Here is a 12,269-nt window from a genome sequence, read left to right on the forward strand (position 1 = left end):
AGACACAACGCATACAGCAGCAGAACAACGTGTCGTGTTTATACAGGAGTAGGCAACACTGAAAGCTTCAGTTTACATTATTGACAAGCTATTAGCAAGTTAGACAGGCAAACCATGACATTTTCCCCCATTCCGAAGTCCCCACATCAAGCATTGAGCTAAAAGTTAACTTTACCTTGCATTCGCTATAAAATAGTGGTTGGTGGTCACGAAGTTGACTCAAGAGATTTGAAGTGTTGCCTCTTTCACAGCAGATTGTGCATGTTGTTCTGCAGACAGGGTGACCATCTTCGATTAAGTTTCCCTCAGCACTCTTGTAAAATCCAAAACACGACCACACTTCAGATTTGGTCCTCTTAGACGGCAGAAAAATATCCTGAGCGCTGTCACTGCCTCCCGCCATGTTTTCACACAAAACAAAAAACCCACGTTGCCAACTTTAGTTGATGTTGGGCAGTATTTTCCGTTAGTTTTTCAAATCGTGGTAATCACACACGGTTTTAATGATAATTAAAATTTGAAACGGTAATACTAACCGTCTGGAATTTTACCGTGGTTTATCGTGAAACCGGTAACCGTTTCATCCTTAGTTACCTTATCATCTAACGTCAAGTCAATAATATTAACTAAAGTAACGTCATAATCAACATAGTTACTAGAACTAACTTGTTAGTAAACCCGCTACAATCACGCAGGTCAGTGTACAGTCAGAAGGCAGTTTAGCAGTTACACCGGCAGGACCTGGTGGAAATAAATTAATTAAAGCTTACCTTGACTTGGAAGAGTTTCAGTGTTGCATAGCCATAGCCAGCTACCTAACGTAGCATCCCTCTCTGTTCAAGTCTGGTGTTTGAGTAGGCTAAACTAGCTAGCTGCAATCAGCTAGCAAAGTGAAAGTTAATTTTAAAAAATACAACCAAATAGCTCTCTCTTTCTCTCCTCTCTCGCTTCTCCTTCATTTTTGAATAAATTAATTTATTAAAAACTGTTCAACTGTTGTCTTTCTTTCTCATTGTGTCAACTATTCACCACATTTTATGCACTGCGGTGCTAGCAAGCTGTAGATTATGCTTTCATTACTAGATTCATTATCTGATACTTTGATTGGGTGGACAACATGCCAGTTCATGCAGCAAAAGCTCTGATAGGTTGGAGAACATTCCCCGTAAGTTGTCATAATTACTGTGTAAGTCTATGGAAGGGGGTGAGAACAAATAGTCTACTTGGTTTTGTATTGAAGTCAATGTACCCAGAGGAGGACAGGAGCTAGCTGTCCTCCAGCTACACCATGGTGCTACCCTACAGAGTGCTGTTGAGGCTACTGTAGACCTTCATTACAAAACAGTGTGTTTTAATCAATTATTTGGTGACATGTGAATATATATATATATATATATATATATATATATATATATATATATATATATATATATAGTATGTTTAAAAATGTTAACTTTTGAAATGTTTCACTATTTGTATTTTTATGAAATTCACTAAGAAAGATCGTCCTCCCCTTCCTCCTCTGAGGAGCCTCCACTGTGTGGAGTATAGAGATGTGGTAGTCATGAAAAAAATATTATTGCATACACAGTCCAACTTATTATGTGACTTGCTAAGCACATTTTTACTCATGAACTTATTTAGGCTTGCTATAACAAAGGGGTTATAATTCCATTTACGGGGTATTGTGTGTAGGCCAGTGACACAACATCTCAATTGAATCCATTTTAAATTCAAGCTGTAACACAACAAAATGTGGAAAAAGTCAAGGGGTGTGAATACTCTTGAAGGCACTGTACAACCTATAGCATATATAGATCTAGGAATAATAATTGTTGTTGTTGGCATGGCCGAACATACCCATGGCCAGCACATAGATATTTAGGAGACAGCCTCCATTACTGAAATGTACAGATGGCTTTAATACTCAAAAGTTACACCATTTAAACAGACTTTCTCTCTCTCCCTCCCTACATCCCCCAGGAGTATGATGCCCAGGGCCTTGGATGGTCAGGTTGTCATGGAGAAGACACCGCGTTATTTTGTTACCGTGGAGACCCCGGGGCGTGTACACTCCATGTCGCATGACGTGAAGCTGATTGTGGTGGTCCGAGACCCTGTGACCCGGGCCATCTCTGACTACACCCAGATCATCTCCAAGACCCCCCACATCCCCGCCTTCGAGACCCTCGCCTTCAAGAACCGTACCAATGGTCAGAATTATAGTGATACATTTTTATTTGTATAGACCTATGAATAAAGGAATGAACGGATGGATGAATGCATGAATTCATTAATTCATTGATGAATGAATGACACAAAAACATAGTTTTTCCCTAGTCAAATGCAGTACCCACACAAATACTCTATTCTTTAATCCTGTCTTCAGTCCTGTCTTCAGTCGTGTCTCCAGTCCTGTCTTCAGGGTCTTAAACCAGTATCTTGTCTTGGTCTCAGGTGAGATCGACTCTCTGTGGAGCCCTCTATGGATCGGACTGTACGCCCAGCACCTGGAGCGTTGGCTGGCCTGGTTCCCCCGGGCCCAGATCCATCTGGTCAGTGGGGAGGGCCTCATCTCCGACCCAGCCGGAGAACTAGGAAAGGTCCAGGACTTTCTGGGCCTTCAGAGGATTGTGACGGACAAGCACTTCTACTTCAATAAGACTAAAGGTTTCCCCTGCCTGAAGAAACCGGAGGGCAGCAGCAAGCCCCACTGCCTGGGAAAGACTAAAGGCAGGACACACGCCTCCATTGATCCGGAAGTGATCCGGAGTCTGAGGGAGTTCTATAGGCCGCACAACCAGCGGTTCTACCAGATGACTGGCCAGAACTTTGGATGGCAATGAGGACTCAGTAGGGATACCAAGGTAAAACATGCATCCAGAGTAACAAAGACACTCAGGCATGGTTCACAGGGACAGGGACAGACATGAATGCCATTTTGGACATGCAGGACAAATCTAATAAGACCAACTACAATCCACAGCATGTGCTCTCTGATTACAACCTCATTGATGCCAAAAGCGAAAGAGTACACTTTCTACTCAAACAGGCATAAATCATTCTCACAAATCGATGTTCATACTATTATCTACACCTCTTTTCTCTATAATAAAGAAAATAGAAATGAGGACATATGAGCTTGTCTGACCACCATGCTTACCACTGCCAACTTCTAATGTCAGAATCTCCTAAAATACCCACAAGATGGCATTTCAACGTTTCTTTCACACAAAATCCTACATTCTGTAATCAATTTGAAATGGAGATAAATGAATTCATAACGATCAATAAAAAAAAATGTGGTCGATGACCCCCAGGTTTCTATGGGAAGCCACCATAGGTTGTTGCTAAAGATAATGCATTTGTATCTGTTTTGAATAAATCACAATCAAAAAAATATATCAGATTTGGAAATGTTGTTCACTTCTAGAACGTTCTAAAAAAACACTTTTCTCCGACCAGGTAACTATTACTCTTTCCAAAGTCATGACAGAACTTGGTTTATTGATAAAGACAGAGTGCAGAACTTGGTTTATTGATAAAGACAGAGTGCAGAACTTGGTTTATTGATAAAGACAGAGTGCAGAACTCGCCTTCCATCGAGTTAGATTCAACCATTACTTCCATGGTCCCATTCGTTTTACTGGCTGACAAGCTACGCAGTAACAAACAATTAGCTGACAAAGCGGCTATTGAATCTGAAACAGTGAAATTACAATCAGAACCCAAATGAATCAATCAAAGATTCTTCCGCTTTTATAAATAACTGTACACCTCTGATTATAAATCCACACCAAGTTCTTTATAAAAAAAAAGAATGAAGAACACTTCTCTCAACAGAGAAAGACAACTTGCCGGGATCCCAAATCTCTCTCAATGAACTGAAAGGGGAGTTGGATGGCATGAATAAAGGCAAACCACCTGGATGGGTGGTTATTCCTCCTGAGGTCTATTTAACATTTTGGAATCAATTAGGTCCACTATTGCTCTAAATGTTTAATATGTTCACAAGGGATCATTTGGAAGAGATGTGAACACAGCACTAATTTCACTTTTATTTAAAAAAAGGTAAGGCTGCCACCCATTGTTCTCATTATCGCCCCCTATCTTCATACAGAGTAATGACATAGCCTCATACTGTTGATACAATGTAATGACATAGCCACGTACAGAGTAATGACATAGCCTCATACTGTTGATACAATGTAATGACATAGCCACGTACAGAGTAATGACATAGCCTCATACTGTTGATACAATGTAATGACATAGCCTCATACTGTTGATACAATGTAATGACATAGCCTCATACTGTTGATACAATGTAATTACATAGCCTCATACTGTTGATACAATGTAATGACATAGCCACATACAGAGTAATGACATAGCCTCATACTGTTGATACAATGTAATGACATAGCCTCATACTGTTGATACAATGTAATGACATAGCCATGTACAGAGTAATGACATAGCCACATACTGTTGATGCAATGTAATGACATAGCCACGTACAAAGTAATGACATAGCCTCATACTGTTGATACAATGTAATGACATAGCCTCACACTGTTGATAGAATGTAATGACATAGCCACATACTGTTGATACAATGTAATGACATAGCCACATACTGTTGATACAATGTAATGACATAGCCTCATACTGTTGATACAATGTAATGACATAGCCTCATACTGTTGATACAATGTAATGACATAGCCACGTACAGAGTAATGACATAGCCTCATACTGTTGATACGGAAGTGGCTCTGTGCTGGGAACTAAATAAAATGTTTACAGACCATTGGGTAGCGAGGGAGACAATGCAGAAAGACCAGCTCTATGCTAGTTACCTTTCAGTATCTAATAGATGTTCAACGAAAGTAAGAAAGTGGCATTGTTTGAAAACACCTGGCATTCTTGTCTTAGATACACGGTGGCCCGCCAGGAGTGAAGGACATTGTTATGGGATGTGTAGTCTGCAGTGTAGCCTGCAGTGGAGGCTGATGTGTAGTCTGCAGTGTAGGCTGATGTGTAGTCTGCAGTGTAGGCTGATATGTAGTCTGCAGTGTAGGCTGATGTGTAGTCTGCAGTGAAGGCTGATGTGTAGTCTGCAGTGAAGGCTGATGTGTAGTCTGCAGTGTAGGCTGATATGTAGTCTGCAGTGTAGTCTGCAGTGGAGGCTGATATGTAGTCTGATGTGTAGGCTGATGTGTAGTCTGCAGTGTAGGCTGATGTGTAGTCTGCAGTGAAGGCTGATGTGTAGTCTGCAGTGGAGGCTGATGTGTAGTCTGCAGTGTAGGCTGATGTGTAGTCTGCAGTGTAGGCTGATATGTAGTCTGCAGTGTAGTCTGCAGTGGAGGCTGATGTGTAGTCTGCAGTGTAGACTGATGTGTAGTCTGTAGTGTAGTCTGCAGTGTAGGCTGATATGTAGTCTGATGTGTAGTCTACAGTGTAGGCTGATGTGTAGTCTGCAGTGTAGGCTGATGTGTAGTCTGCAGTGAAGGCTGATGTGTAGTCTGCAGTGGAGGCTGATGTGTAGTCTGCAGTGTAGTCTGCAGTGTAGTCTGATGTGGAGGCTGATGTGTAGTCTGCAGTGTAGTCTGATATGGAGGCTGATGTGTAGTCTGCAGTGTAGGCTGATGTGTAGTCTGCAGTGTAGGCTGATGTGTAGTCTGCAGTGGAGGCTGATGTGTAGTCTGCAGTGTAGGCTGATGTGTAGTCTGCAGTGGAGGCTGATGTGTAGTCTGCAGTGTAGTCTGCAGTGTAGGCTGATGTGTAGGCTGCAGTGTAGTCTGATATGTAGTCTGCAGTGTAGGCTGCAGTGTAGTCTGATGTGTAGTCTGCAGTGTAGTCTGCAGTGTAGGCTGATGTGTAGTCTGCAGTGTAGGCTGATGTGTAGTATGCAGTGTAGGCTGATGTGTATTCTGCAGTGAAGGCTGATATGTAGTCTGCAGTGTAGGCTGATGTGTAGTCTGCAGTGGAGGCTGATGTGTAGTCTGCAGTGTAGTCTGCAGTGTAGTCTGATGTGGAGGCTGATGTGTAGTCTGCAGTGTAGTCTGATATGGAGGCTGATGTGTAGTCTGCAGTGTAGGCTGATGTGTAGTCTGCAGTGTAGGCTGATGTGTAGTCTGCAGTGGAGGCTGATGTGTAGTCTGCAGTGTAGGCTGATGTGTAGTCTGCAGTGGAGGCTGATGTGTAGTCTGCAGTGTAGTCTGCAGTGTAGGCTGATGTGTAGGCTGCAGTGTAGTCTGATATGTAGTCTGCAGTGTAGGCTGCAGTGTAGTCTGATGTGTAGTCTGCAGTGTAGTCTGCAGTGTAGGCTGATGTGTAGTCTGCAGTGTAGGCTGATGTGTAGTATGCAGTGTAGGCTGATGTGTATTCTGCAGTGAAGGCTGATATGTAGTCTGCAGTGTAGGCTGATGTGTAGTCTGCAGTGGAGGCTGATGTGTAGTCTGCAGTGTAGGCTGATGTGTAGTCTGCAGTGTAGGCTGATGTGTAGTCTGCAGTGTAGGCCGCAGTGTAGGCTGCAGTGTAGGCTGATGTGTAGTCATCAGTGTAGTCTGCAGTGTAGGCTGATGTGTAGTCTGCAGTGTAGGCTGATGTGTAGTCTGCAGTGTAGTCCGCAGTGTAGTCTGCAGTGTAGGCCGATGTGTAGTCTGCAGTGTAGGCCGCAGTGTAGGCTGCAGTGTAGGCTGATGTGTAGGCTGATGTGTAGTCTGCAGTGTGGTCTGCAGTGTAGTCTGCAGTGTAGGCTGATGTGTAGTCTGCAGTGTAGTCTGATGTGTAGTCTGCAGTGTAAGCTGATGTGTAGGCTGATGTGTAGTCTGCAGTGTGGTCTGCAGTGTAGTCTGCAGTGTAGGCTGATGTGTAGTCTGCAGTGTAGTCTGCAGTGTAGTCTGCAGTGTAGGCTGATGTGTAGGCTGATGTGTAGGCTGCAGTGTAGGCTGATGTGTGCTGTATTAGCAACGTCCTGCAGATGAAAAACTAAACAAAACAAAAGCAAGATGGTTGTCTTACGATGCTTCATGCAGTTAGACATTCCTTCAGCTCCTCCTTTTTTTCATACAACTCAGCTTGTTTCAGTCCATGCTTAGGCTTTGAACACAAATAGTTGTAGGCAATCAATACACAGTATACAGGGGGAGGAATGATGTAGAGAGCAGCGAGAGGAAGTATGAGTAGCATCGTTATAAGTGCTCAGATTCGACTGAGTGGTTTTGTATCGTTGTTGAATAATGAATGTGCATAAAGTGGTTTAAGAGGAGCTCACATGTATCAGGCCTTTCTGGGTAGAGGTTGCCCATAGGCACAGATCTAGCATCAGTTTAGGCAAGGAAACACTAAACTGACCATAGGTCACTGGCTATGGGCATCTTCATCCTAACCTGGGTAGAGGTTGCCCATAGGCACAGATCTAGCATCAGTTTAGGCAAGGAAACACTAAACTGACCTTAGGTCACTGGCTACGGGCATCTTCATCCTAACCTGGGTAGAGGTTGCCCATAGGCACAGATCTAGCATCAGTTTAGGCAAGGAAACACTAAACTGACCATAGGTCACTGGCTACGGGCATCTTCATCCTAACCTGGGTAGAGGTTGCCCATAGGCACAGATCTAGCATCAGTTTAGGCAAGGAAACACTAAACTGACCATAGGTCACTGGCTATGGGCATCTTCATCCTAACCTGGGTAGAGGTTGCCCATAGGCACAGATCTAGCATCAGTTTAGGCAAGGAAACACTAAACTGACCATAGGTCACTGGCTACGGGCATCTTCATCCTAACCTGGGTAGAGGTTGCCCATAGGCACAGATCTAGCATCAGTTTAGGCAAGGAAACACTAAACTGACCATAGGTCACTGGCTACGGGCATCTTCATCCTAACCTGGGTAGAGGTTGCCCATAGGCACAGATCTAGCATCAGTTTAGGCAAGGAAACACTAAACTGACCTTAGGTCACTGGCTACGGGCATCTTCATCCTAACCTGGGTAGCCCACCATAGGAGGACGACCAAAATATAACAACGGATGAATCTGACATTTTAAACCAATATATTGGAATCAATGGAAACAGAAGCTTTTTGGCCCCAATGGGCTGCTGTAGAACCCGCCTCCTTTTGGGATGTATTTGCACTAGTTTGAAAAAAAAAAGTAAAACAACAATAAAACAGATTTTGAAACAAATGTCACATTGCATCTTTGTACTGTCAAAACTATTCTGACTCCCGTGTGGCTCAATTAGTATAGCACTTGCAACACCCAAGGTTGTCGGTTTAATTCCCATGGGGGACCAGTTTGAAAATGTATTCTCTCATTGCTCAGGTTGAAATGTATATGAGGTTGATGAAATGAAGAGAGTTGTGCGAGGAAGAACAGAGCGTATTGAGTTGATCGATCTCAGTGAGCAATAAGGCAGACCACCATAGTGACAGAAATGTGTTAACATTGCCCTCCAATGGCCATTAGAGGAACTGCACAATCTTCAACTCCCCAACACGATTGTGTCCCCTCGTGTTTAACTGCATACCCAGATCTGAAAAATGCTTAATAATAATCAAATGAAAATGTTTGTTATGAGTTCTATGGTAGTTATATAGGCGTTTAGACTTTGTATAAAAATGTCTTCTTTTATTTCTGTTATCAACACTGAACCTTATTAGTACGTAACAATATAAACAATTATATTTGGCAATAAACAAGTTACTAAACAACTCACTTTATGTTTCATAATTTGCCCGAGTATCTTTGATATAAAAATTATGAATATTCTGTACAACTTAACATTTAACTCCTATCATTTAAGTTAATCATTGCAATTAATCACACACAGAAAGTTACCAAAAATAGCACTTAAGACAAATAAATGACTGAAAAATAAATATCTGACACCAACACACACAGAAAGGAGCATAACTGTCTGTACCTTGAAACTTGAAAACATTTAACTTGGCTGGAAAATGTTAAATATTTTTAAAAGAGCCACTTATTTCAACAGTTAAATTACATAAATGAATTTGAGTGTTAATAAATACATAAGGAAACGCAATATACATTATGTACACAAATCCATAATAAAATGAACTTTAAGCCAGGTCGTTATACTAACTAGGAAAGTATAAATCATGCGTATCTTAAATACTGTCTTGAAATACATTTCTCTGATGCTGGTTCATTCAACTTGGAGTCTATAATGTGTACAATTCTAGGACATTTACAGCTGTAGCCTTCCGTATTTCACTACAATTGTCAAGTAAACCTTTTACTTTCCTAGAAATCCTGATAAAAGCAATACATCTTAGTGCACATGGAAAGAAAGAGCAGGATATCATAACGGTGTTGGCCGTTTGCACAGATACAAGCCACATAGCGGAATCTCCCGTGTCTCATCAGAGACACGACAATAGGAACAGAACATGGCCTTTGTAACTTTGTAAGAGCGAGTCTCCCTCTCGGCACATCTGCAGGCTGTTTGAAGTTGATCACAATACAGCAGCCGGAATCGAAGGCATTCAGCATGGCCTGGCAAATATCTCCACCCTCATCCTTTATCTACAGTGCCTTCGGAAAATATTCACACCCCTTGGCTTTTTCCAAATGTTGTTGTGTTACAGCCTGAATTTAGAAGGGATTAAATCAAACACAGATTCAACCACAAAGACCAGGGGGGTTTTCTAATGCCTTGTAAAAAAAAAAAGAGCACCTATTGGTAGATGGGTATAAAAATTAAAAAAAGCCGTCATTGTATACTTTGAGCATGATGAAGTTATTCATTACACTTTGGATAGTGTATCAATACATCCAGTATATACAGGCGTCCTTCCTAACTCAGTTGCCGGAGAGGAAGGAAACCGCTCAGGGATTTCACCATGAGGCCAATGGTGACTTTAAAACAGTTACAGGGTTTAATGGCTGTGATAGAAGAATATACAATAAATAATATTGTAGTTACTCCACAGTACTAACCTCATTGACATAGTGGAAAAGAGGAACCAGTTTGCAATAACGCACTAAAGTAATACCGCAATAAAATGTAAATGAACTTTCGGTCCTGAATACAAAGTGTTATGTTTGGGGCATATCCAATACAACACATTCATGAGTACCACTCTCCATATTTTCTAGCATAGTGGTGACAGCATCATGTTATGGGTATGGTTCTAATCGTTAAGGACTGGGGGAGTTTTTCAGGATAAAACATAAATGGAATGGAGCTAAGCACAGGCAAAATCCTAGAGGAAAACCTGGTTCAGTCTGCTTTCCACCAGACACTTGGAAATGAATTTAACCTTCAACAGGATAATAACTTAAAACACAAGGCCAGATCTACACTGGAGTTGCTTGGCAAGAAGACAGTCAATGTTCCTGAGTGGCCGAGTTACAGTTTTGATTTAAATCTAGTTGAAAATCTATAGCAAGACCTGAATTGGTTGTCTAGCAACGATCAACAACCAACTTGACAGGGCTGGGTTGTGTTGCACAATCCAGGTGTGGAAAGCTCTTAAGAGACTTACCCAGAAAGACGCACAGCTGCAATCGCTGCTAAAGGTGCTTCTACAAAGTATTGACTCTGTGATGTGACTACTGTTTCATTTTCAATACATTTGCCAACATTTTTAAAAACATGTTTTCACTTTGTCATTATAGGGTATATTGTGTGTAGCTGGGTGAGGGAAAAACACATTTTATCTATGTTGAATTCATGGTGTAACCAAAATGTGGAATAAGTCAAAGGGTGTGAATACTTTCCAAAAGCACATGTATATATACTTTCTGAATGGATCAATTTTGACCCTTAATCATCCTCTATCCATCTCTCCACTATCCATCCCTCCTCTATCCATCTCTCCTCTATCCAACTCTCCACTATCCATCCCTCCTCTATCCATCTCTCCTCTATCCATCTCTCCTCTATCCATCTCTCCTCTATCCATCTCTCCTCTATCCATCCCTCCTCTATCCATCTCTCCTCTATCCATCTCTCCTCTATCCATCTCTCCTCTATCCATCTCTCCTCTATCCATCTCTCCTCTATCCATCTCTCCTCTATCCATCTCTCCTCTATCCATCTCTCCTCTATCCATCCCTCCTCTATCCATCTCTCCTCTATCCATCTCTCCTCTATCCATCTCTCCTCTATCCATCTCTCCTCTATCCATCTCTCCTCTATCCATCCCTCCTCTATCCATCTCTCCTCTATCCATCTCTCCTCTATCCATCCCTCCTCTATCAATCTCTCCCCTATCCATCTCTCCTCTATCCATCCCTCCTCTATCCATCTCTCCTCTATCCATCTCTCCTCTATCCATCCCTCCTCTATCAATCTCTCCTCTATCCATCTCTCCTCTATCCATCTATCCTCTATCCATCTCTCCTCTATCCATTTCTCCTCTATCCATCTCTCCTCTATCCATCCCTCCTCTATCCATCTCTCCTCTATCCATCTCTCCTCTATCCATCCCTCCTCTATCCATCTCTCCTCTATCCATCTCTCCTCTATCCATCTCTCCTCTATCCATCTCTCCTCTATCCATCTCTCCTCTATCCATCCCTCCTCTATCCATCCCTCCTCTATCAATCTCTCCTCTATCCATCTCTCCTCTATCCATCTCTCCTCTATCCATCTCTCCTCTATCCATCTCTCCTCTATCCATCTCTCCTCTATCCATCCCTCCTCTATCAATCTCTCCTCTATCAATCTCTCCTCTCTGCCTTTCCATTTCCAAAGCCGTGGGGTGCTGAGGTTGCTGCAGAAACCCCTGAAAATAAATAAAATGGTTTACTTTGTCCATTTCTATGCTTTATTACTGTCCTGTCTGTCTGTCTGTCTGCCTGCCTGCCTGCCTGCCTGCCTGCCTGCCTGTCTGTCTGTCTGTCTGTCTGTCTGTCTGCCTGTCTGTCTCTCTATATATACATATTTCTCTCTCTCATCCTCTACACATCTCTACTTCAGCTTGGAATGTCAGGGGAACTTGGATTTGGATCTCCTCTAACATGAAGTCACTGTTGCTAAATGCAATTTGGTTTTGTAAACTAGGAGCATGTCGGAAATCATTCCAGAGGAGAGTAAATGTCTCTGTGTCAGTCTATTGAAGTATATCAGAGCAGTGTCTCAATGTGGCATCAGCTCAACAGTGTTTCCACAGAGGTATATGCTGTAGGAAAATATGTCTCTCTTAGTGTTATGTTCTCAGTAGAAAAGGCAAATGAGGAGTTTTCATGATAAAATTCACGCTCACACACATACACACACACACACA

The 12,269-nt window shown here is 42.2% G+C and overlaps 2 protein-coding genes across 2 annotated transcripts in view; one reads left to right on the plus strand and one right to left on the minus strand.

Annotated features, from left to right (window-relative positions):
- Nucleotides 1-3,304, plus strand: part of LOC139367424 (heparan sulfate glucosamine 3-O-sulfotransferase 6-like) — a 26,109-nt gene extending 22,805 nt beyond the window's left edge. Inside the window, exons 2-3 of the mRNA XM_071105630.1 lie at nucleotides 1,984-2,213; nucleotides 2,458-3,304. Of these exons, the coding sequence (XP_070961731.1) occupies nucleotides 1,984-2,213; nucleotides 2,458-2,846 (619 nt within the window). The 3' untranslated portion in view covers nucleotides 2,847-3,304. The remainder of the gene's footprint in view (nucleotides 1-1,983; nucleotides 2,214-2,457) is intronic.
- A 1,568-nt stretch (nucleotides 3,305-4,872) lies between these two features.
- LOC139367833 (ice nucleation protein-like) lies at nucleotides 4,873-7,491 on the minus strand. Its single transcript, XM_071106173.1, has 2 exons — nucleotides 7,463-7,491; nucleotides 4,873-6,982 (listed from the first exon to the last, which is right to left on the minus strand). The coding sequence occupies exons 1-2, from the start codon at nucleotides 7,489-7,491 to the stop codon at nucleotides 4,873-4,875; spliced, it is 2,139 nt and encodes a 712-aa protein (XP_070962274.1).
- Between the last annotated feature and the right edge of the window lie 4,778 nt (nucleotides 7,492-12,269).

Source organism: Oncorhynchus clarkii, chromosome 16, assembly GCF_045791955.1.
Source record: "Oncorhynchus clarkii lewisi isolate Uvic-CL-2024 chromosome 16, UVic_Ocla_1.0, whole genome shotgun sequence".
Classification (NCBI taxonomy): domain Eukaryota; kingdom Metazoa; phylum Chordata; class Actinopteri; order Salmoniformes; family Salmonidae; genus Oncorhynchus; species Oncorhynchus clarkii.